We start from the raw sequence: 27372 nt of genomic DNA on the forward strand, positions 1-27372 counted from the left end.
ATAAAATAACATCACAATATACCTGATCAAAAAATACGAAGTATGGATGGAAAACGGAAACGTTAAGTGGTGATTGTGCAACAACTTCTCGGAGAGCCTTTACCATTTCTTTTTCATGATTAGTTCCACTTATGTTGATAGCTTGAACTAAAAATCGGGAAGCAATTATATTTTCTCCAGTTTCATCAAACTTCACATCCAAAGAAAATGGATTAGCGGGGAAAAGCCAAAGCTGAAAAAAGAAAAAGATTTGTTAACGTTTACCTACGCCAAAGAATATCTACTAACTAATTATTGTGAATAAATTCAAATCGGAACTTACCTCTTTAAGGTTCTTAATGAAATCTGTTTCTGAATCTATAGAAATGTTTAGATAGTCATTATTTCTCTCAACGTAGTCGACGAAGGTTCGTAACCAAGATTCAGTGTATAGAGAGTTCGATATATACGATGTATTTTCTAGACTTTTCGTTAGAGTTTCTACTTCATCCTGAACTTTTGGGTCCGAGTAATTGTGTCTGCCGCTAATAATAACCTGATGACAAAAAGTAATAATAATCAGTCAAGATTATAATATGAATTACAGAGATGTCTTTATTAAAGACTAGCTTCCGCCCGCGACTCCGTCCGCGCGGATGTCGGTCTTCGCGTGGATGGTTTATTTCTCCATTTTGAGTAGGTACCTCTGACAATAAAATCTTATAAATATCTATTGGACCCAATTCCCAAATACGGCTAGGCCTATAATAATACGCAACGTGTATTCGCGGTTCTACGGAACAACGTCTATGGATAAAACTGAAAAATTAAGATTATTTTTTTTCTACGTATTTTTCCAGGATAAAAAGTATCCTATTTTACGCCCAGGATATTAAGGTATAATTATACCAAGTTTCATCGAAATCGAACCGCTAGTTTTCACTTGATGCCTTCACATACAGACAGACAGACAGACAGACAGACAAAAAATTTTTTAATCACATATTTGGGTTTGGTATCGATCCAGTAACACCCCCTGCTATTTATTTTTTCAATATTTTCAATGTACAGAATTGACCCTTCTACAGATTTATTATATGTATAGATAATTTTATAAACAATTTTACCTGAATTCGGTAGGGAAATTCTCTATAGTAAAGGTCTTCACGATCAAAGAATTCGACAGAGTAAGAATCAATTTTCGACAGTTTTCTTCGTTCCAAACCTTCCTTGAGATTTGTTACTCCATATCCAGCTCCGGCGAGGTATGCAAGAAATACTACGATAACTACTGCTTTTATAAAGTTGTTATTGAGCAAATCGGCCATGGTAGTTTTGAAGAAAGACATGATGCAGTGTTCCTTGTTGTCAATAGGGTTATCTGGATCTGCTTGATCGATACCACCGCTGCAGAATATTCGATAAAGCCAGGATCTTTCTTCTGAAAATAAAGTAGATTTCATTATGATTGGTTTATAATCAACTGTGAATATTGTAAGTTTACTATATTTCTCTATATATTTTCTTACCTTTTCGCGCTCTAGACTCTGGTAGCACTTTAAGCCAAGTGATTGTGTGTCGGTTCTGTTTTTCTCTATATCCAGATACAGCAACGCAACCAGCAAAGAATGTTAAATGCCACACAAAAGTGAAACATACCGCTAATCCTGCAAATTAAATGTATTCAATTTTAATTTTGATTTTTTTTTAATATTTTAACTACTTAACTAGTTATATCATCGTGTTTATTTCATACAAATATTAGGTACATGTTTTAAAATAAATATCATCATAGGTAAACCTTTGTTTAGAGCAACAATTATCAAAATGCTATGGGATTTTTGGGAACATTACGAGTTACAGTAAGTTGAGACGGAAATCGCCCAAAGAGCGTCAACATTTAAACAAATATTCCAGTAACATTATTGATAGATCAACGAATGTTTAATATTAATAACACAAAGTCAATATACCTGAATACATGCAGAAGATTTGCACAGACGGGAAAGGCGAGAATATTCCAATGAAGAACGATAGCATATCCGTCACCGAAGTGATGGTTATAGAGACAGCGGCTTCCGACAGCATGATTGCCATGCGTTCCGGTACGGGGAGCTGCGGCGACGTCCTCCGCCACGCCGCTAGCATTACGAAAGTGTCGTCGATACCGATGCCTACAATCAGAGTTAAATTACTACATATTATGGTAGGTACTTAAGGACATAATTTAGCTATTTCTGTTGTTGACATACTGTAAAGAGCCATGAAAGTTCGGGTTTTGCTCTCTTAACCTGTATAGGTATATTTTTTGAGTTATTTTTCAAAATAGAATTTTGTACTTATCAAATATCAAATTATGAAAGCTTTAGGAAGATTTTTTTGGCCAATCTAATATTACCTGCCTGTTATTTAAATTTTAAATTTAATTTGTGAATTGTGACAAATCTACAGTACCTATTACTATTATATACCAGTAAGAAAATACTACAGGTACTATTTATTGAATTGACTTACTAGACGAATAGCTTTCTTGACATTAACAGCGGCGTACAAAAAGGCAAAACCCACTTCATTTAAAACAATATCAATTACCTACCATAATATAAAAAAAAAAATTCAATAACTTACCAATCATAAGAAATGGTGCGGCCAAATTGATTCCTATAAACGATATCCCTAAATAAATAGCACAGCCGAACGCAGCTGCGGTTGCCATCACCGCCGAGATGTTACCCAGCAAACCGAGCCAGGGCTTTGATCTGACCCAGTCACCCATCATACAAGTAACAATAGAAAATATCCCCATCAGTATGAAGGTGGAGCTAAAAAACGGTATAACGGTCCTCGTATTCTTTTCGAGTTCGTGGTCGAGTGTTCGTGACGCGAATCTCGCGACTGAAATGTGTTTGAATCGCCCCGTGTCCTCTGCCACACCTACAGCATCTAAAAACGCGTCTTCCCAGGCTGCACCTCTGGAAATGTAAGGAAAAATAATGAGAAATACGGTTTAAAGTAATGGAATGTCTACACGTAGTGATTTCATATTATGATTGTATTATGTAACGCGCTCATCTCTGTTACTACTGCACCGATTTCAATTATTCTTTCACCGTCGGATATGCGTGTGATCCATGAGCTCTATGCTATGGGCTATTTAAATTTTATCATAGGCTATGTAAATACCACGGGCAAAGCTAGACTAATACTTGATAGTAAATCTATACATATCTATAACAATATTCATTTCAGTTATTTGTCATTTATCATTATCTTAATAGATATTATCGTAATCTTTAAGTTAAAGCAAATAATTTTTTGAAGTGAAAACTTCTTTAGCGGCGTTGACGAAACGGCGAGACGGCTGATCGAAAAAGCGTAAGACAGCTGATGGATATCAAACATGCTCAACGTTAATAATCAAGTTTTCACTTCTGCCGGCACTCCCGGAGTACTTAAATCCATATTACAGCAGACAATAAAACCAAACTACAAAAAGTATTGCAAGTTTTATCTGAAAATCACCTTTCTATTCGTATTCTCGAAACATTACATAGTGTTTAGTATTCGAAACGACTTTTCAAACCGTGTCAAGATCGAAACTTATTATTTAACTTCAGTTGTTTCTTGTTTACTAAATCTAACTCTATTGAAATTGAAAACAAGTCATAAAAATGAATGTACGCTACACCGAACACAATAGTGACTTTAGAAATGCTGAAATGTGTTTCCTACAATTGTGCACATAATGATTTCCTTATTTGTAAACTAATTCTATTTTGTGTTTTTTTTTCTTCAGTATAAGCCACAGTATAAGCTTATTTTTGACGCATACATAAACACACTAATGAGAAAAGCAATCGAAGTTTATATACGTTATAATTAATCAGCCTTGAAAATTCAATTTTTTATTACCGTAGGTAGCTGTTAATTTGTAAATTGGCATTGAAATATTATAATATCATTCACTTTAGAATACAGGTGCGGCTTGTGGTCTGTCATTCCTTCCACAATGTGAAGGTATTATATCACTTATACGACCTCATTAATTAATTATTAATTAGTTATGTATGTCCTTCTGCAAGACTTGTCTTGACGGATCTTGATCCGTACCAGATTTTTCATAGATAATATTTTTGACAAACCGTAATACCTACCTACATACTTCCCGAGAGTTAATAGAGATAGTGAACTCAACGAAAACATAACTATTATTGTTGATTATTATCATCTTAAAGAAAAAGTAGGAGAAGGAACAAGCACCGATAGTAACTACTAAAAGGCTAATTTACTAGGAAGGAAAGGTATGATATATATAAGATATATAGGTAAGATATATATATATATGTAATTACTTATGGATATCCTCACCGTTGTTCCTGCAGTTTGGTATCAGTCCTCACGAACCAGACGAGCTGCACGGCGGGGACGGACACGATTGTGTCGTCCACTATCTTCGAACCGCCGAAGTATACGGGAAAAGCGTGAGCCTCCCACGTCACGGGGTTGAACATTATGGGAAACGTGAGGTTCAATTCGCCACGCTCCACCTGTAATATAGAAAGTACTTGTTACTATAATTCTACAGAGCTTTCAAAACGACGGTAAAACACTAATGTATGCGTTAGTTGTTGCTATTGTCCTTTTGAATAGACATTATCTCTGAGGGTTTTAACTTATAACACACTTAACAACTACCTATACTTAACCGCGTTTGATTACTAAGTACTTTTCTTTTGAGTCCTAAAGAAGGTATCTCTAAAAAGTTGGAAATAATACCACTGCCAACGAGGGTAGTTTGAAACACGTACCTCTCCTATAATTTTGTCCAAGTTGAGTATATCGTTGACGAAGCACTGTCCCTCCCAGCGCGCGCACTCCTCCCTGTAGGTGAACGTCTCTCCGGTCGGCATGGTGACGGTCACATTTTGAACCAAGTCATCTAATTCTCTTAGCTCTTTCCATACTTCTGTTCGTAGCATGTTAGTATCGTTGTCCTTTGAAACGATGATCACGCGACCGAATCTACCTGAAAAATTTAGGATTTTAACTGAATGATTTACTCAATTTCACATAAATAGTATTTTGATTTCTCGTAGGCAAATCTTCATTTATTATCTAAACCAAAAATAAATAAATCATTATGTATATTTACCTGGTCGTGTTATCCTGCCAACATTGAACCTATGCGAATAGTTAACTTTGAAATATTCCTCAACTATCCGTCTTTCTAACTTTCCTTGCCCACTGACTGGCGAGAAAAGGTATTCTGGGTCCATTTCATAGTAAACGCGTTGATATCCAGTGATCATTAATAGGGTAAGAAGCACAGGGATGATGATGAAGTAGCCCGGCTGTTTGCCGACCACCAGGCCGAGTTTGTAGAATGATCGATTTAGTACATCGTCGACGAATGTTAATTTGCAGCCCATCTGAAACAAAACAATTAAGTTTAATTTTAATTGAATAATACCTAGATAACTTTTCCGTTCACTCAGATATGGACAAATTGCTTTTTGTTTTTTGTTCTGAGTATTTATAGCAATTATATCAAATTAGATAGGTAGGTAAATAGTCGGAAAACTATTAGATCAACACTTGAAGAATAATTATCACGAGATGCACGAGAAATTCTTCAGTAGGTATTAACGGATTTTTCTTATAACGTACTCATTACACTTTTTGCTAAAAATGTAAAAAAGATGTATAATATCGATTTCATGCTACACGACCAACCATAGCCGTGCTCTTATAAAAAAATCATGAAATTGGTGCAAGGAATACCTAAACATTTTTCGTACATTCGTCGATGAATATAACAGACCCCTTAATATTATAAATTGAAGGAGTTATTTTGGTTAGATAATATCCTTAGCAAAACTGTACTTAAGTAACCTAGAATATTATAAAAAAAAAAGTTAAAATAGTGTCTTATAATGCGGAACAGGATTCCCGGCGGGTGTGTTCCCTATTTGATAGTTAAATATAAACAAATATTAAAGTTATAAAGAGGTAAGCTTTGATTTTTTTATCAAAGAATTGTGTGTATTTTTAATGTTTCGATTTAATACAGCAGCTGCTCTACCGATCTTTAAAATTATTTTACCTCTACGAAAGCTACGCATCTTTTCCGAGTAAGCTGGTAGGTATTATTCATATTGGTGAAGTCACGGATTAACTCGTTCAAAGCCCGGATAAGTGGCTATTAGTACCTACCTAGTAATATATCAGGTTTAATTGTTTACATGAAGATATTAGAAGCAAGTGTCCGTGGTAAGCGTGTCCTCGTTTCGTAATGAAAAACTGGTTGTCAATGTTTCACGTGTTCCACAGTCCACTACTTGTTTTGTTTTGCGTATTTGGTTCTTGTAACAACTAACAAGACAGTTAGATACAATATAATTATTTTTTTAGTTGAAAACGAACGTAAGGTTTCGTAACACAATAATTATTTAATTAGGTACTTACCGCTAATCCTACCCCTACAGCATTGATGCGGTATAAAGCTTAAAATATAGGTTACTATTTACTATGTCACCGAGCAATAATTTAGTTATTAGTTCCGGAAATTGCTTTCTGTGAACAGACTCTTATTCATAAAAACGAGTCTTTTTATTAATATTATAATTATAATATAATGATGTTAACTAAGTACCTATATTATATTTCTCTTAATCTGTACTTTTAAAATAATGTGATCTTCATCATAACATTGTTTTCATTGCATTGCAATATTATGGTCTTAAAAAAATTATAGTACTTAAATTCTTAATATTATAAATAAAGGTAAGTGAAATAATTCAGAGCAAGTAATTTTGACCTTAACGATTATTGTTTGCCTTGACTCAAAATTGTTAATTTAATTTTACCGTTTTATTTTATACAGATTTTAAAAATTATTGTGATGTCTACTGGAGTTGTTAAAATTCATAGTTTTTATAAAACAATCGATTGTCTAGATAGACTATAGAGTATAGACGACCATCAATATCCATAAATAATTGAGATTTAAATATGAATGGCTCCATAAAATGTTCACGTAATTTGAATTTATCTCGGTAGAAGTTAGAATATATTATATTCTATGGTAGAAGCGACATCCCGAATCGGTAGTAGTTTAAAAATAAACTATTCATAAAATGTTCATAAATAAGAATATTCATATAAAAAAATAATCTATAAAAGTTTACATGAAAAAAAAATTAAAGGTTAAGTTTTAATTCTATCAAACTAACAAACCGCATAAATACATAGGATCCGATCTACAGTAAATGCAAATGTATTACAATGAATAGAAACTTATTACAGTAAAATTACACATTGTGTTATGTCACGTACACTTTTATTGAGCTATTAAATTTAACAAAGCGTAGAGCAATGAGAAAACTCAATTTAAAACGCCTACACTAATATCTAATATTTGCTTAAAGTTGTTACCTATTATATACTTAATACCGTGATAAATAAGATAAGCTTTTAATTAATGGTACCTATGTAATGTTAACTTTAAAAAAAATGTTTAATTTTAAAAATCCTAGACACAAAATATGAAACAAGTTGCGTATTAAAAAGATTTTCCTACAAAAGTCAAAACAATCACCTTAATCAAATCAAAAGATCAACCACTCGAAGAAATGAACAAGAAACATGTCCGGGATTTCATACAAATTTATAGACTGCAAAATTCTTCAACTATGTATAAAAAGCAATGATTGCAAATAGATGTAGAGCACGTCGGTATGCAATTATGAAACTTGCGTGCCCGACATCTTAATGAAGACCTTGGCTCATTATATCTTTAATCTTAATGATTAGACAGTAATTATGAACTTTTGGAGATTTCTGTTTATAATAAATTATATTAATTAATAGGTACACAAATTATTTAGCAGATAAAACTTTATGGCATCTGTTCAAATTGGATATTACAATGTTTATTTTTATTGTCTGCCTATTTTAAATTATTTACATGGGTTGGAATTTAAATTGATTTGTTTCATTTAATTCGTCAGTGAATTTTAAATAACTACTTTCTTTCTGAAAGTATTAAATAATAATTAATTAAATCAAAAGGCAAGCAAACGTTGGACACATTATCACCATCCAAATACTTTTTTAAATGCTGTAGTATCTTTAGTCGTTCGTTTTAACTTTCAGGATTCATAGGGCTTAGTAACAAATGTTAATGCATTTGAATTTGTTTGAATAAATCCTTCCTACTTAATATTCAGTCCTTCGTATTATAATGCTATCGCCATAATATTATGTAAAACATAGAAATATTAAACTCTTGAATCATTAGCACGTGCATAAGTTCAAGTTTAGATGACGAGGGTCGCAACAATAGATGGTAGATATTATGACATGAGTAATATTGAAACAATAGTTGGTGTAAAACCACGACAATATATTGTGTTTGGTGGTTTTTTAACGATAGCAATTCGCAGGATTGCTTATTGTGTGACTGACTAAAGGGGTGCGGTAAACTTCTTGTTAAATGATCTACGTTGAACCATTCATGACACTTATCATGAACGTAGGTGCATGATACTTACACATTGTTGTTTATTACTCTAAGTTATTAATATTTATAATAACGATTTTAAATATAATGGAAATAAGAACATTATAATGATTGCTTAAACTGTGTTTGCTAGGAAAAGCACAAACCATTTTCCTTAGCCGAGCCACGTCCACACTGACCGCGTTGCTTCGCTCGCTCTATGGAAACATGACTTTAACTAATTCACTATATTATTATCATTACAAAATGTAAATTTTAAATTAAGATCTTATCTTCTATAATAAATAGTCAGATGTCAGTTTTAACTATTTAGAAACAGAGGCTATATAATATTAATTACTAAATTAAACGATGTTTCGAGGCGTTTCTATGATTGCTATGTTTTACTCGCGTGGAATTCCTTGACCGACAGAGGCCTTTCACTGTAGTACGTATAAAATAAATATCAATTGTAGTATTTTATTTATTTATTTATTTAACTCTAAATAACATTGGCCCTAATTTCATTTACATTGAAGATAAATTCAATATATCGAATGAATAATATATGATTTAAATATTTTTGTTATTTAAATATTGTGTAATTTTTAGATATCATCTACGTTCATATTGGTAAAATATCAAGTTTATAACAATAAATTGTCTGAGAAAATTTGTTAGAAAAGAAAATCAATAGTTTAATTATAATAATATCGGCATTGTATCGATAGATTATTGTATATTATTCTTCACACACAGACGTAACTACCTGTATCTATGTATGGGTATTGGGTACTGCCTTCCTATACAATATATAGAACCGTTAGAACATGATTGTGTCACATCTCATCTCAGTGCAATGTTACAAATGTTAATCGCATGGTTACTGCAATCGTTGCGTGAGTTATAATTTTATAACTCACTATATTTAAGACCTCAGATTCGTTGCCAGCATTACATGTGTAAATGTCAAGTAAATATAGACAATCTACTTAATGTTTTGTACAAAGTAACAATTATAATAATTATATTTTAAGATAAAATTTAATGACATAAACTCTTCCAAAACAATTAACCTCGTATGCCCTCAACAATTACAGTTCCATGATTATCACGATTTAATGCAATTGTAATTTTTAGCTACTTAGTATGAATGTGTACAGTTTTCCGAAGATTTTCCTGTCTACTCGAGATCTTTAATGGTCGATCATAGTAATGCGTTTGATGCCATATTAAACGCGACCTCGTTATTTTATTGCTAGGCGTATCCATTTATAACTCGCCTGTACACTTATTAATTGTCCTTTAAAGTTTGTTCCAATATGATTTGTTTACAATTACGCTATAAGTCTAGGCTATGTTTGTGAAAGTAAACACGAGAGGTCAGTGACTCTACACGTGCGGAATGGGTGGTTTATTGAGTTGAAGACATAATGACAGCTCATTGATGATTATACGCGAGTATGATCGTGTGAACGGAATCGGCGGTTAATATTTTTTTCTATAATACCATTTATGTGTACGCCGTGCAGCAAATAACTGTATTTTAACAAAGAGCTCTCTAGATAATATGTTTTACACGTTTCGCCGAAGCTCCTGTTAAAGGTTTTCAACAAATAATAAATGTTGATAATTTAGTATCAAATACTTTATGAATTACTTTATACAATAAAGTGTGTGTGTATTATTCATTTATGTCAGTTATTCATTATCATGTTATTGTTAAGCTGTCAGTCAAATGAATCAATGCATGTTGATTTAGAATCGCGATGTTCATAGAGTTTCCTTAAATAAATCACGCCAATTATCTGGGCGGGAGTTTATTAAAACAATGAATTAGAAACTTTCGCTTTTTACACGCAAAATGAGTGTGTTTTTAGAGAGCGCATCTTTACCCCTGCTTGTCCTAGTTCACATCGATTGTTATTGACAAGAAAATCGAGATTCGCGGAACTAATAGAGCTCCTTTTATAATCAGCATAGAATAGGAAATTATGTGAAATTACATTACATACACATAATTCTCATGGGTTATATAATGCCTTTTATGTCTTTTCTCATTACGATTGTATTTTACTTTAAGGCTTGATTAAGAATATGTCGAATTAAATATTTATATTGTACTTCACTCATTAAAACATCGTTTGCTTATTTGTGAACTCTATGTAAGGAATTACTTAGTTTATCTTTGCTAAAGGTAAAGTTATTGATTAAGTACAATATGATGCTCTAGAACTTGTAGAATGTCTGGTTTTAGTCATAAAAAAAACATACATAAGTAATTATATCGTTACAGAGTAGATCGTGAAATGATATATTATGTATTATATAGAACACCTACACACATCTATTTGACTCATTGCATTTGCTACAATAAGAGGAAAATCCTTAAATAAATTCTTAATGTTTGACTTTGTATTCGAAATCAATACCTGAAAATAAACAGCTAAGAAAACTTATCTAATTAATCGTTGACCGAGAGTGACTCACTGATTTGCAAGACATCCTTGACATAGGTCGTTCTGTGTTTAAACTTGAACTAACGACAATTTCGTAATGATTATAAGGTACTGGGCAATAAATAGCATAAAATTGTTAAGGAGTTTCTAGATACGGTGCTAAGGTTACACGCATTTGCGTGATTGTAATCGCTGATGTGTAGCTAATTTAAATCTGCAGCTGATTTGGTATCTTGGCACGTAAAAATCCGCTAGTTGCGTGCCCTTACGCAGTATTGGTCATGTTTTGATTTGTTGTTCATTACACGTGCGTATGAGTCCTTGGAAAGGGTTTCATGGACAACATTTTCCATAAAACAAATGTTTGTTTTCAAAGATCTTTTTTATCTATGGTTTCTTCTAAGCTCTATGGTTTCTCATCCAAAATTAAACCTGACATTTAAAGTGTCGGGGATAAATAAGTCTAATTCACTATTAAAATAAGCACAAAAAACTCATAGTCACTGGAAAGGAACCGGCTGATTTGATTCATTGGAGCATAAGACGATTTCTATTTCTTCTCTGTTTCTACATATAAAAGAACTCGATAAACCTATAAATAAACGCAAATATTTATTTTCAACATTATAAAAAGACATTGCTAAAATATTTAAGATGTGCTATCGTATTTTTAGATCGGAAATAGGTACTTATTTTATGACATAAATCAAATTTTCAGAGAATGAATAATCTTTGAAAGTCAAACTTTTATTACATCGTCTCAAGCTTTTTGGTCTGTGTAGCGCATGTCGCGTGACGCACGATACGTACGATAATTATCGTACAAATACGATAATTTTTAGTTAAATGTCTATAGTGTGAAAAAAAGTTTCACTTTTGCCGTGGTTTCATAAAACCACACAATTTTTTTTTCTATCTAAGTTCACAGGAAACTGAACCCAGTATAGATAGGTATGTACCTACCTTATATGATTAGTGTAAAACAAACATCCTTAAATGTATTTAACTAAAGGATACTTTGTACATCATTACTAATTTACACAAAAGATAACGGTTAGGTCAAGTAAACTTGCTTTTGTAAATAAAAGGATATTGTATAAACTATAAAGTATTATTAGTAATAAGGACTAACCTCCGTTTATTTCTAAAAATATTAATAGTGATCGTATAGTATATATACGATTACTATCAATATCAGCTTATAAACTGATGTTATAAGACATCACTAAATAATGACTCTACATTTTAGATGTAGGACTACATAATATAAGGACTAGGTTACATATTATCTATTGTATAAGAATCTATTCATAAAATCTATAGATAATATTATAGAAGTTTCAATGTCTAACATATCAATTTCCAATATAATTTTGAAATGAAGGCATGCCGCGGCCGCTTGAGTTGGCGCAGAATCTTTAGAGTTTAGATAATTGCATTTAGGTAGTTCGCCTTATAGGTAACTCTCAAGTAAAAAAATTTAACATCGACATTATGTGTGATAGACGCGTTGATCTAGTTGCAAGCATGGATATAAAATTAACATGTATTGTTGAACTGCATTTTTAAAATACTTTAACCATATTCAAAAAGAAACGGTAAAGCTATTTCAAACATGGAGTAATATTACCAAAAATGGGCAGGAAATTATCGCAATCTTGACTTATTACATTGTCCTAATTCGCCATTTACCATTCATCATCACCGTTAATCCAATGTTTAGTAGTAATAATTCTTAACGAAATAATACTTCGTTTATCTAATAACCTTCTTATTGATGTACATTATCTTCTTTTGAATTACAAAATATATAATATGTATTTAATTTAATATTAAAATCAGCTTTGGATATGTTGCTAAATGGGTATCATCACACTAATGTGCGTAATTTGAAAGTTTGTTTTTTTGGATTTTAGTTACACAATCGCGCTCTACAAAATTGTATTCTAATTGCTACTATAAAAGTTTCCATTTTACAAATTCACACATACTATTGATGTTTGTCACAATATATCTCCATTGTTTAGCGATGATGAATTTTCACACGATAACCTCTTTCACTGTTAACCTTCATTTAAACTTTATTTATTTACTTAGCATTTAACAAATTTATTTAACATTTATTTACTCAACATTTGAGTCATATGGGAGAGCTGTTGACTTCTATATTATTTTCTGCACTTGCCCGATATAATATGGAGTTTTGCCTTGAAGTAAATCATGTTTTGATATTATTTTGACGCAGTAATAGCCCAATTAGTTATTATACCGTCAAAGTTTGGGAGAAACGGAAGTATGGCAATAATGTGCCTCACCAATAGAAGGAAGAAGGTCGTCTCCAAGGCTGGCAGATGTTAAGGCAAATGTGAGGTTGAACCGAGGCTGCCAAGCTTTCCTCATACATGCTTCCGTCCATCTAATGATTATGTAGTTCAAATACTAATTGCTTCAATTATTTATATGTGACACAGGATAAAATAAACAATGCTGTCAAGGTATATTGTAAAGTTATAGGTAAATATGTCCTATGAAAGTATCACTCGAAAAAAGGTCGTGATGGAGTATATATATACCTATTCTATGATTAAAGAGAATGTTATAACAGGATAGATTTATAAAACCTTGTATTAAAGTCAAAATAACTTTTGTAATATGTAAGTAACATGTTGCATTAATTTATGGATCGTTTCGAAAAACATCACTGAAATCATAAAATTATGAACGATTGCCCCCACTTATACAAGGTTGAAACAACTTCTAGAACTGAGACTTTAAAGTTCAATGGACTATCTATATTATAAATTAAAAATTATAATAAACAAGTTCTAGATATAAAACACAGAAACCGATTTAATTTGCGAAGAAAGTGAAGCATCTGACAGACTTTCTTTTATATAATTTATTTTTGTTTAATATAACTTACTTACTTACTCCTGTGGCGCTGAAACCCCGAAGTGGGTCTTGGCCTCCGAGACGAGAACTCTCCACCTTCCCCGGTCCTGAGCGGTCACTTGCCAGTTTTCACTGGCTTGAATCGCACTCAGGTCCCTCTCCACTTGATCGCGCCAGCGATACTTGGGTCGACCCACCGGCCGACGGCCCGAGGGACGGCCCAAGTATGCTCTCTTCAGACCTCGCTCCTCACCCATTCGCTCTACATGACCAAGCCAACGCAGGCGATGCGCTTTTATTTCCCCAAGTATATTTGGCTCGGCCATGAGTTTTTCTAATTCGGCATTCTTCCGGATTCTCCAACTTCCATCCTCTTGTCTGATAGGACCAAAGATCTTCCTAAGAAGCTTTCGTTCTGTGACTAAAAGGTTACGCTCTTCGTTCTGGGTTAGGGTCCAGGCTTCACAACCATAGGTAAGTATTGGTCTTATAACCGTTTTGTATATCCGCAGTTTGGTTTTTTTACTTAGAAGCCTGGACACGAGGACTTTATGCAAGGCTGCACCACACTTGAGGGTATTTTGTATGCGGATTTTAATTTCTTCCTCTCTAGTGTGTGCATCCGTTATCGTGCAACCCAGATATCTGAAGCTAGCTACTCCCGTGTACGTCGTATCTCCAACCTGTAGGTTTTGGCGTTGAGTTCGTGTGTCCCTATAGCGCTTCATATGGAGATATTCCGTTTTTTTTCCGTTTATTTTTAGTCCGACCTTTTCAGCTTCTTGTTTTAAGGTCTCAGCGGCTTTACCCACTTCGTCACGGTTTTCACCAAGCAATGCGAGGTCGTCAGCATATCCAATCACCAAATGCTTTCCATTTAGTAACACTCCGCAGTCCAATGCAAGCATTTTCCGCAGGATATATTCCAGTACCAAATTGAATAGCACAGGCGACAGAGAATCGCCTTGTTTTAATCCGGTGAACACCGCAAACTCTTCTGTTAGTTCTTTGCCCACCCTCACTCGCATGTTACTGTCTCCAATAGCTGTTTTAATTAAGTCCACCAGTTTGGCTGGAATTCCAAGTTCCTTTAAAATTGCAAACAGGGCGCCCCTATCAATACTGTCGTAAGCCTTCTCGAAATCCACAAATAGCGCGTGCATGCTCAGAGCGTATTCCCACCTCTTTTCCATGATCTGTTTGAGCAGGAAAATCTGGTCGATCGTACTTCGGTTTCGACGAAACCCACACTGATAATCACTGAGGATTTTTTCCGCGTAGGGTTCCAGTCTATCCAGCAATATGTACGACAGGATTTTATATGCTGTTGGCAACAGAGCAATTCCGCGGTAGTTGCTACATTTCCTCTTGCTACCTTTTTTATGCACTGGGCAGATGATCCCTGTATTCCAATCTTTTGGCTGTATATGTTCTATATTGTTTAATATAACGGTATAAATTTAATGGACTGGCTTTGTCCTTTTACAGAATATCTGCTTCAAGGCAGTGAAAGTAAATTTCCGTCTTGTTTGACCTGCGACCGATTACGTATTTAAGACAACTTTAAACCAATTATAGTACATATCTACTATAATATACACGGTCTACTAAAGTTGTTGTTTTGTACTATATCGCGATGTTACATATTATATAATATCGAATATATACACTATCGAAAAGGTTGATAGTTAAAAACGTAAAGAATGAATGAATAGGTAAGGATCTTTACCATCCCCGGGGTATGTGGAATACGTAAGTATAAATAACAAATAATATAACATTAAATAATTTTGTAAATGATTGAAGTGAAAAGCTAAATTAAATACTGTTTGCGACTGTATTTTATAAGTTTGTCATAAGACCGTAATTACATATATAAGAAGGAAGAGCAATACCATATTAGGTGAATGTAGTAATAAGTAAGCGATACGTGTATCTTGCATAAAGAGGAAGCTAACGGCATTAGAACAGGACTGGTGAAACCTATCATTTACAGACCCATAGAAATCTTCCTTAATTTCTTCATCTGTTTTAAAAGGTTAGCGAAAACATTACACGCTCACTAATAAGGGTTAAACTTTTTTGGAACTATAATGTCTTCGGTATTATTTTATCTTCTAAGCGGAAGCCGGAATATAAATCAAATACCTACTTGAAGGATTAAGGGAATCTTTCAAACTGCTTTATTCTTAGTTCAATTAATGATAAGCTTTACAGAATGAAAATGTAAAAGCTTCTACGAATAATGCGACTTTAATGAATTGTTTGCTTTAAATGTAAGTATTAAAATACCTATCACGATTCACTACACGACGTTTGTTTATACGTCTTATAATAATTCAGTTTAGGATTTAGTATTTTTGTATTTGGCGAAGTTGTTATAACCTTTATTATATAAAATTAATAAGAATATTGTACAAAACTCTGACTGTATCTGTAGTTTTAAAGGCTAAATATAATGAAAGGTTAAATTTATTCAGTTTTCAATGTTATTGAAGTTGGCTGCAATCTGCTCTTGTAACTTGTAAGTTGTCTTGTAATCGTCTTATCTCTAACATTAATTGAAGTAACTAACAAGTAATCGGCCTACTTTTGCCAATCATTCGTCATTATTCAATTGTGACATTTTATTAGGGATGTAATCATTTTTAAGTGACTGTTTTTTCAATGCCGCGCCTACGCTTTTGGTAAGATTGTATTGAATGAAATTATCGAACATTAAGTACATTAATGTGCAGTATTAGTCAATGTGGACAGGTGAACGTCTCTCCAATCATTTTCCTCGTTCATTTCAATGCAGAGAAGTATCTCGAAGAAAATGAAAACATTTTCACGCACGCATAGCTATGCGAGTGGCTGCGCTCGGTGCAGTGAGTTTCTGTTCCGAATAAGTATCTATTTTGTGTCTCGATTTACATTATAAACAACAGTAAATGGTGTTATTTGATACCACAGGTTATAGGAAAAAACCTCGATTATAGGTCACAACATAAGGATATGTTGTTGTAAATCAGCTCAAGAGTTATTACGTAAAAATGTTTTTATGAACGCTAAAATAATGTAATATGTATTAATTGTACATATAAATAGAAGGAAATAATTATATCATTTATATTATATAAATTTTAGCATTTATAATTTCGATAAATCGGAATCCGATCGGCCATTGCAATTTATATACATTCCGTGCAATTATGGCATTAACAAAAACAATATGAATTACGCACTTAGCTAGTGGAGAAGTAGATATTAATAAGAGTCACTTTCTAAGTAATTTATTTTTTCCTCAGCTATTAAGCGCAAGGGGTAATGGCCAGTCGTGTCGCAAGGCGGTGCTGCAACGCGCTGACGTAACGTGGACTCGATCGGTTATTCCTCACTTATGTGGGGAAATAGATGAATTGTATAATTTTGACTCATAACTTGATATGTGCAAAAATAAACGAAGTATTTGCATTTAAGAAGGAAAGGAGGGAATAGAAATTGGAGCAATTCAACATATTATATTCAATGTGACAATTTCTACGCGCGGTGGCATAATTGTAACTTAAGTATAACTTTTAAAAAAGTATTCTCCGCTAATATTGGTCCAAGTCCTAAAATAACTAGATTCCCTGAAATTTTTCAGACGTAAATGAATGAAGCTAGAGCTAAACGCAAGTCTATTTTTTTCACTTAAAGGTCCCTTCCAGATATCCTCGTAAGGTTTTGTTGCCGCTGTGTCCTCCTCAACGCAGAACCGTATCGGGTCGGAACTCACCCATTCCGAGAATTTGTAAAACTGTAAATAACTACAGTCAGATGTTTGATATATTTGTAGATTCCCCCAACAAGCTCCGCAAAACATTTAATTCACTTTTTAAGGAATAGAATAGATTAAGTACATTATATATAATCATTGGTTTTCCTTTTTTTTCACTAATAAAATTGTTTGGTGTAATTGTATACTTTAAAACTTAAAACTTATTTTTCGCATGCTGTGTTTACCTATAAGTGTTTTTTTTACATTGATCTTATAATTGTGTATGTGTATTTTGATATTTTATATGTAATGTAAACAAACGTTGGTAGACCAAAATAAATAAATAAATAAATAAAATCCACCAGATTTTGTTCAGTGAGGGTGATGTTGGGTTCCAAGATGTTGAATTCGCGGAGCAGTCGCACTCGGTACCCAGTCCGGTTGGTTTCACCCTCAGTCGCCCTATAATATGCTCGCATGGCATTTTTATTTTGGTCAGCTGACCATCTCATGCGAGTCTTTTTATTGTTTCCACCAGTAGCGGACTCCATATGCTGGGTCGTTGCCGGCCCTGCTGTCGTCAAGCTTACTGGTGGGGATGGTGGGTTCGACCGACCAGGTGGTCGGGTCGGTCGGCGGGATTGGCTGGCGTCCCGCATGCTGCCGCGCCCAGCGCCAGCTCCAGGCGCGCCCTGGCGACCCCCAGGAAGCGGCCCAGTTCGCATTCTATTCTCTTCCATCCATATAACAGGCTTTATACACTCGAGGGTCGCCCACTTCCCCGAGGAAACCGTTAAGTTGCATATATTTTTAGTACCCTATGTACTCCCCAGCTGAAGCACGGCTTGCACACTTGCTGGGAATGGGTACTGACTGATTGCGCGGGTTGGATAACTACTGTCACACAGTTATCCAACCCATGGGCGGTGGGGTCGTCACATCCCTACGCCTTATGACTGATTGCACGGGTTGGATAACTACTGTCACACAGTTATCCAACCCGTGGGCGGTGGGGTCGTCACATCCCTACGCCTTTAAATAAATAAAATAAAATTTCAAGGACTTATAAAAGTAAGTACCAACTGCGTCTTCTGTTTTTCTCTATCTTCATTGCCTAATGCTATGCGTAAATGTAAACATATTCGTTATAAGTAGCTGTACAATTTTCTTTCACAATCTTTTAGACTCTAATGGAGCCATAAACGCTAGAGTATACAAAATTTTATGTCTAATTTTGTCCCACGGAGATATTTCACAATCCGGTGTTGTATTTCGCGCCATAATTGAGGAGATTAGGGAAATGTACGATCTAAATTTATAAAGACTTTATGTAAAGTGATATAAAAATGTCTGGAGAAAAATATGATGGGAATTTTTTGTTTTTATCGAGTTGTATATATAACCAAATGTTATTAATGTCGAATTTAATGGTAAATAAAATCATAAAGTAATTTTTCGTTGTTATTATTGTGTATAAAAGTAATGAAATGGTTTTAAGAATGAAGAGATATCAGCTCGCACTGATTATGACTGGCAACGTTTTCCAATAGATTGCAAAGCAAAAAAGGAACACAAATGAAAGAACAAAGATGGGTAAAGAGTAACTTACAATAGAGAACTAAACAATACCTTTAAAACACATAATATAACAATACTCATATAACATATTATGAGTTATTATATATTGAGACTTCAAACAATACATCATTTTAACTTATTACTCTGTAACGGATACTGACATGCCTTTTAACCCACAACTCAACCAAATCATTTAAATTTAAAAGTCGTTAAATTTATTATAGGTTTTGGCTTAAAGTGTATTTTTTTTACATATTTGATATTTTTTAAGTATGTCTTTTCTGGCTCAGCTTCGCGGTTTCACCCGCGTGGGTCCTGGTAGTCTTAGCGTCCGTCAAGATATAGCCTATATATAGCCTTCCTCGATAAAATTGGGCTATCTAACACCGAAAGATTTTTTTCAAATTGGACCAGTTCCTGAGCGCAAACAAACAATCTCTAATGCTACAACGTTTACCATTAAAAGATTAGGAATACCATAGCCATTCCGATAAAACCTGTTTGAAATGCATCATATCACTTTTACAATGCACTCTTGAATTTTAATAAGCTTAAATTAAGTTTTAGTGAGTAATATATTTTGTAAGCTTTTAGTATGAATATTTATTTATTGTATTTTAATTCACATTGCATTAAGGATATCATACGTAAAGCAATATTTTGATAACGATCTTATAAAATAATATGTAGGTACGCAGTGGAGCGTGATATCTAAATAGGATCTGTCATTGTGCAGGTCACAACGCCACGCAGCAATCAAATCGCAAATATCCAAAAGGTACGCGACCGTGTAATAAGCTCTTTATGATTTTTGACAATCAAATAAAAAGTGAAATAAATAATTGAAGTAATATTATCGATTTGTAGGATAAAACAAGGATAAAATGATCATCTGACATCACTACATAGTATAAAACAAAGTCGCTTTCTCTGTCCCTATGTCCCTTTGTATGTTTAAATCTTTAAAACTACGCAACGGATTTAGATGCGGTTTTTTTAATAGATAGAGTGATTCAAGAGGAAGGTATTTAATTTATCAGGTTTTAGACAAAGCGGGCGAAGCCGCGCCGGTAAGCTAGTCAATTATAAAGTTGTTATTATCGAAGCTTATTCGATTAAGTTTCATTCGCAGACGAAATCATAGACAAAAGCAAGTATTTCAATAGCTTGTAATATTTTGTTCTGATACATAAACTACATCACTGCCAAGTATGATCAAAATTGGTTCAGTGGTTTTCCCGTGAATGAGTTACAAAACTACATTAATTCATCGTCAAAAGCTTTCGCACATACTCGTATAATATTATGTATTAGTAGGATTATGCTAGTCTACAGGTCACAGTAGATATCTATAATTATTGTAATGTGTATCATCCATGATTCTTACAATCGTGAAGTTTATTATAGGCCTTTGCCTCAATTTTCTCTCATTCATCGCCCTCTACGAACTACCAAATATCAACATCATGACGGAAATTTGTATCTAGTATTTACTTTCATTTTTATTATAATCCGAATTTCCAAAGGACTCTTCAAAATAAATTACGTCATGTTCGTCATTATTAAGGAAGTTGAATTGCTGAAAATCCATTTATAAATAAGTCGTGCGTAAAATTCTACGAACGAACATTTCTTGTTCAAAACGTTGAAAGCTTCCTCGAATACATTAAAAGTATTTAATACCCTTATAAAATGAATAGGAACTTAATTGTCTTTCTACGTTTAAAATCTTTCTATGTAGCTAGAAAAGAATCACATACTTCTGATACTTTCTAATATTTGTTTTACTGAACAAGGTTTTGAAAAAAATGTGTATAATATTGAATATTAAATAACATATTACACAACGTTCAATAAAATTTACTGCAAATTTTATTTCAATTTTATAGCATGAAATAATTTATATTTCATAGAAACAGCGAAGCCAATTAGCCAGCCCTCGGGATGTACATCGGCGATTCGATTTTATTTAGTTATATATGAGATTGTCTAGAGTAATAAAAAAGTGCGTAGTAAAAACATTTTACAGTGTTGTAAAGCCATAAGATTTCCATGATTATTCGCAAGGTGCAACATAAAGCATTTTATTTAACCACTTATCATACTATAGTTAATTGTTTCCTTATGGCCCATTGGTAGGGTAGGAAGGGGAGGTAATGACAAAGACTTATAGATTTTTGACGAATACGTCAATTACTGAAAGGCGATATCCTTCAGAGTTCAAAAACCGCGGCAGAACTGCAGGCATGACTCGGAATACTTCCTCATATTGACTGGGCTTCCGCCATAAAATTATTGTTTGCGGTAGTATCCTTTGATTCCGTAGTCTCTCTAACTACGTCATATTGTAGCCCCGTTACATGTACGTACTCGTATGTGAAATAATCAAGATAACATATTATTATACGCATTACGAAATACGACATTTTTTTAATTTCGGAAATTGTTGATATGAGAATTTTTATACGACCATGAAAATGTTTCCGTCGGCGAGGAAAGGAAGGAAAGGAGTTTATAATAAATATGTGTAAGAAATAATTTATCATGCTTGTCCAATAATAATTTTGTACCTATAAAGTGAATTAAAAATTGTCGTTTGTGATGATAATCAAAAGTTAAAGGAGTTTATTAGTGATATATTTATCGTCTTTCAAAAACAGAAAATAGACAATTGAGTTTGCCAGTTTAACATCATATTTCTTACTTACCCTACCCATATCTCGAACTTCTATATATGTATTTAGTTTCGGTGTGCAATTAGCGTGGATTGAATTACTTGGAGAATTTAAAAACATAAATTGCCTCATATTAAAATTACAGATACCTGTCCTTGACAATTAAATAAGCAAGGTTTAAACATTCACTTAATCTATTTTATAATAATTTTAAACACGCACAGAAAAGCGTTAAATGTTTTTATTTGAATTATGTAACTTATTATTATATTTTGAATTCAATAGTAAAATATTTTGCAATTATAGAGTAATATTTTTTAGAGATAATTTGCATATTACACCAGCGTTTAAACTATAAATAATATCAATATTTCTTACAAACATATAGCGAAACAACGATGTAGAGGATATCCATCGCTTTGTTTTTAGAAACGGACACAGATGAGATACCTAGTACCTACCTATTTACTTCATTAATTTTATATAACCACGATTTAGTTTAGAAGGTATTCCAACTAATGTTTGCGCTGAGTTTTCATAAAAAAAAAAACAATTAATCTTGAATTGAGTGCTTACTGCTTCAACGAGTTTGTGCCAAAAACAGAAGCCGATCAGTTGAAAACAAAAATTTTCCTTATGAAAACTTTTTTCGTTCCAATCACTTTCTCGCGATTTACCATTGAAACACAATTTGTTTTTATATAAACTTTTTTTTATGTTATCATTTAAAATAATATAATTTATTTTGAATATCCTTATATTTTGAATTATTAATTACGAAGTCTTTTTACTTAAGTGATTGCCAAGCATCGAACATAAAAGCCAAAATAACAATGAACAATTCGCGTCACAAAGTTGGTAAAATATGTGACTGGCTCTCAGTAATGTTGTAAACGTAATTAAATATCGAACAGTCAGGCGTAAGTGCCCTATAAAATGTTTCTTAACTGATTACTCTATGTCTGCAATCACTCTCCAATAGAACCTTGATATACTGAGGTCGTTTTCGAAACTGATGGGCTTGTGTTTGTATGCGCCTTAATTCTTAATGATACGGCGTCACAATTATACAAATTAACGTGACATGCCTGTAAATTAGGTGGTATTGTTCCGTGACTGAGCCACAGGTGAAATAAATCAATCCGAATTTGTATGGATCAAAAGGTTTATGGGTGCTTGATCTTTTGAAACATGTAATACATTATACGTTTGTACTCTCTATCTTGTAATCAAAAACCGCGTGGTATCTCTGGGTTTGTGGTTTCGAGTTATATTTCTCTCTTATGTTATGTTCATATTTTCTAAAATTTTCCATGTACATTGTTGCTTGCAAAACTGTAGCAAAACTCTATTTCAATTCTTTTTTCAATAGCAACTATTCAGATCACGACGGAGCGCTAATTTTTTGCAGCCATTTCTCATTCGGGCTACGGCTAGTGGGCTGATAGATAAAAATTTCCAATACCCATTTATTGTTGTCGTGACCAATTCGGCTAAGAGGTTTCGCCAGCCACAAAAGGATGGTATCGGACACCTGACACGAAATAGCATCCACCGACACCATTGTCCATACACAAAGAATCAATTTACTGTCTGAGTCGATAATGTATTTTTCAAACTTCTACCTGCGTCCCGAGCATTGTTTACTCCCGTGTACGACATTTTTTGTAGGTACTCCACGCAACTTTTGACTTGGGACTAATGCACCTTCAAGGGCTGCGATTGCATGTTTGCGGAGCTGTCAGGGTTGTATGAATTTAAATTTTTCTGGAGTTTAAATACAATAGAAACGAGCGTTAGTATGCGTAAGCAATTTTAATAAATGAGTGATTTTATTATGAATTAGAATTGTATTCATCAAATATTATATTAATCCCTAAATTAAATACAATAACAATAGGAAGGCCAAAGAATTAAACCTAATTTATTAATTACGGTATTTTTGTAAATAGAGCTTTGTGACTTATCGTGACTAATAAGATCCTAACCCTAGAACACTAACCTTATTTTTCGACGTTTAATACTAACCTTCGTCGTTTCGACTACGCTGTTTATTGGAGGGGATTTAGGGGTTTAATTAAAAAAAAATATTTGTAGATATATTTTTATTTTCAGGAAAATGTATTAATCTACGTATAGAAATATTAAAATATTTATTTTAACAAAATTTTAATTTCAACAATCATCAAAATGAGATCATAGTGTACACGCTTTATGAACTTTCTTTATTTTTTTGAAAAATACCATACATATAAAATATAGATCCAAATTGCTTGAAATAAACTATTTATTACAAAAATAATATCGGAAAAAGTAATTAAAAATATAATTTTCATAATAGCTTAGGAACTAAAACATTTGTGACACACATAAAGTTTGTGTTCCATTCATAACGATTTTTTGTACTTAGTGCACCTATTTTTAGTCTGCCTTTGCTTTACGGAGGGACATATAGCACATATGTTTCTTTATTGTGCTGTGGAGAGTCATCAGCAGCATTACTTTGCTCAGTCTCACTTATAACACTCACATTACTTCTTCCTGACATGTTTAAAATTTATGTGATTGAGTCCCGCAGAGTATCAGTAATGTCATCAGTAATTATACCTGAAAGACATCGAAGAGGATCTAAAATATCTTGAAAAAGCGTACAGGCCTACGTCTTAAATATCTATGTTCCTTGAAGGTCTTCTGCTTTGTGATCTTGACTGTTGTGATGACCATATGTGTTTATCTTTCCCAAGAAGAATGGGACGCGATGGTCTTATAATCAAATCGCTAGGGTCAGCTGAAGTGCTAGGTGTCGCGTCTTCAATGGAACGTTGCGAAGATGTATTACTACTTGCCTCATAATCTTGATCTGGAAATTGCTCTTCATTAACAATAGAAACTTCATCATCATCCTCCATTTCATGCACTGGATCAGCCTCAATGTGGTCTTCAGGCTCTCTCGCAGCTGAATTTTCCTCATCGCTTTTGACTTCTAATAATAACAAATGAATCTCATCTAAAAAATAAAATAATAGGCACCATTATAAAAGAAAATAACGTAATTTTAACTTAACTAAATAGTACAAAAAGTCACGTTACTACTAACCTTCGTCGATGTGACGAGCCATGGTTTCTGGAACAGCACGTGTGGGCCTTCCACGCAAAAAGCACTACTGTCCATCGCAAGCCCAACGGGTCGGTTGAGATTAGCTGAAATTAGAAAACCATACGGTCGCGCGCGTAAAAGTTATCGCGATTTTTTTGGTGACGCGTCGTCGAATCGACGAAGGTTAGTAATCTAGGGCTAATGATTTATATTATTAATCAAGCTATTAATCGATTATTATGTGCATATGTACGGAATTATTAATTCAATAAATATAAAAATATTTGTATGAATTGAGGTCTTGTCGTATAATTTGTGTAAGACAAGTGTTACACACTTTCTCTGTAACTAATAATCACTGGAATAAATCGAGGCTTCACCGTATGTGTACAACGTATAAATGTATATGTATATGATGCACATATCTATGCAGAAAACTAATATGATAAAAACACGTAGATACCTACGTAGGACTTATTATTGTTTATCAGGGCCGATTAAATAAAACCTCCACTAAATTATATCTCCACTTAAATATATGATATAATAATACCTCATTATATTATATCATGTAGAGTAATTGTTAGATGTAAACTTCTTTTAGTAGAGTCGGTATCAAATTGGTAAATTAAAAATAAAAAAATGCGTTTAGAAAACTATTTAATTATATCTAAGTATTTCGAGAAGTTATAAATTATTTTTAAATAACATTATTAAAAAATTGTAACGAATTTAACTTGATGAAATATAAAATATGAATCTTTAACGATCACCATTCACCGTGAAAGTAAGTATTGCCGGACGTGCAAGAAGTGTTGCAATTAAGTGTCCGCAAAATGAAACTGCACATCGCAATAGGACCCAAATAGTTGCGATAACATAATCAATAGTGAAAAATAATAAATTACCTTGATAGTGGGCACGATCGCGTTATACACAAAAAATAAATCCTGTTAAATTGAGCACTAGTTCGAACGCACTGTTTCACAATTTTCACCTCAGCACTGAAATCGAATACATATTTTTAAACTCGGTTCGGATCGTATGCGCGGGCGCAGAGCGGCAACTTGTAGTCGCGGTTCAGCGCAAAGTGTTCGAGAGCGCTGTCGGCTGCCCCTCTACTCGGCACGTAGATAAGGACCACCTCCACAACTTCCCGCTAGACCCTAATCCTTTAAAGTCCATGAACTTTTTTCATTGTCAAGCTTGGAATTTCGTCTATCTTTATAGTGACGATTTAGATTTAAGCACTGTTGTTAGAAATGTTAAGTGCTGTCTCTGAACAAATAGTCATTACTTTCGTAATTCACTTATGTTTCCAAACGCAGTTATCTCAGAATTCGTTTATAACTTCTTGATTTAGGTATATCTAATGTGTAATGTGTCAAATTTCGGCTTGCATTTATACACTAAACAGGTCTATAAGCATTTTTAAAACTTTTACATAACTGCGTTATTATATCCTTGCAGCAATAAGTCCACTTTCATATATGTACATAATACCATGCCTTTGATATGGTAACATCCCGTGGAATAAAAAACCAATTAAGTGGTGTATACAATGAAATTAATAAGTACTTACAAAATCGTGCAGAGATTAGAGAGACGCGTGATCAAGGGGATGGTCGATAGGAGCCTTTGTGCCAGCTTCCCTACTCGTGGGTGGCCGGAATAGTTGTTTTTTGAGTAGGTAGTCGGGTTACAAAATATGGTACATTGTTACCAGCTTTTGTATTTGCTCATTACCTAAAACTACGGGCGTAGAGTATTGAAGAAATTTATATTTTATGGTACCAATTTTGAAAATGGAGACTTTTATTTTGGATTGGTTGGTGGTAGGAATCGTATTAAATATGATAAGCCAAAATATATTTAAAAATGGTTCATAATACAGGGAATATTTTTATGAAGCACTCATGTAGAGCAAACTATTGGAATATAACCATTATCCACATTTAGACTATTTATCCGAAGATTTATTGAATATTATATCAGTAATCCAAGTGCTACAGAAAAGACAAATCACATAAAATTAATTTCAATAGATTGGTCATTTTACCTTTAAGTACGTACTACGTTCAATTATGAGCTCAGTCATGTTTTTATTTCTTTAAAAAACTATAAGTTGACGACCTCGATATTCGTTTTTTGTACTTAAATGTACTAATATGCTCAATCAAAGTATAAATAGATATAATAATATGCAAAACGATTTTTTTTAAATTATGTTTAATATACCGTGTTACAGTTTCCGTGTAATAAAATCTTATAGATATAATATATTTCCTATTAAAATGATAAAAATAATGAATAAAAATACTTGCCTAATATAATACTGTTTTGATATTATTAGATACAGATTAATGATTATGCCAATCATTTCATATAAAATATGAAAGGTACATTAACAAAATATATTTAGCCATTTTATACGTCTATATTTTTATATA

The 27372-nt window shown here is 33.2% G+C and overlaps 2 protein-coding genes across 2 annotated transcripts in view; both read right to left on the reverse strand.

Annotated features, from left to right (window-relative positions):
• Nucleotides 1–26025, reverse strand: part of LOC123691399 (patched domain-containing protein 3) — a 28106-nt gene extending 2081 nt beyond the window's left edge. The window contains exons 1-10 of the mRNA XM_045635770.1: nt 25831–26025; nt 5132–5408; nt 4788–5005; nt 4348–4526; nt 2608–2951; nt 1953–2153; nt 1509–1646; nt 1107–1420; nt 323–535; nt 23–232 (exon numbers count right to left, since the gene is read on the reverse strand). Of these exons, the coding sequence (XP_045491726.1) occupies nt 23–232; nt 323–535; nt 1107–1420; nt 1509–1646; nt 1953–2153; nt 2608–2951; nt 4348–4526; nt 4788–5005; nt 5132–5408 (2094 nt within the window). The 5' untranslated portion in view covers nt 25831–26025. The remainder of the gene's footprint in view (nt 1–22; nt 233–322; nt 536–1106; nt 1421–1508; nt 1647–1952; nt 2154–2607; nt 2952–4347; nt 4527–4787; nt 5006–5131; nt 5409–25830) is intronic.
• LOC123691402 lies at nt 24157–25103 on the reverse strand. The gene is made up of 2 exons (XM_045635774.1): nt 24923–25103; nt 24157–24832 (listed from the first exon to the last, which is right to left on the reverse strand). Exons 1-2 carry the CDS (start codon nt 24942–24944, stop codon nt 24489–24491), a joined length of 366 nt encoding a protein of 121 aa, XP_045491730.1. The 5' UTR covers nt 24945–25103; the 3' UTR covers nt 24157–24488.
• Nucleotides 26026–27372: the final 1347 nt, after the last annotated feature.

The sequence above is a fragment of the Colias croceus genome, chromosome 4 (genome assembly GCF_905220415.1).
Source record: "Colias croceus chromosome 4, ilColCroc2.1".
Taxonomy (NCBI): Eukaryota; Metazoa; Arthropoda; class Insecta; order Lepidoptera; family Pieridae; genus Colias; species Colias croceus.

What these genes read in the sequence shown, in the direction of transcription:
- LOC123691402 (XM_045635774.1), bottom strand. Translation starts at nt 24,944, where the DNA reads ATGGCTCGTCACATCGACGAAG. An exon ending in GGCTCGTCACATCGACGAAG is followed by an intron (nt 24,833 to 24,922) that starts GTTAGTAGTAAC and finishes TTTATTTTTTAG; the next exon opens with ATGAGATTCATTTGTTATTA.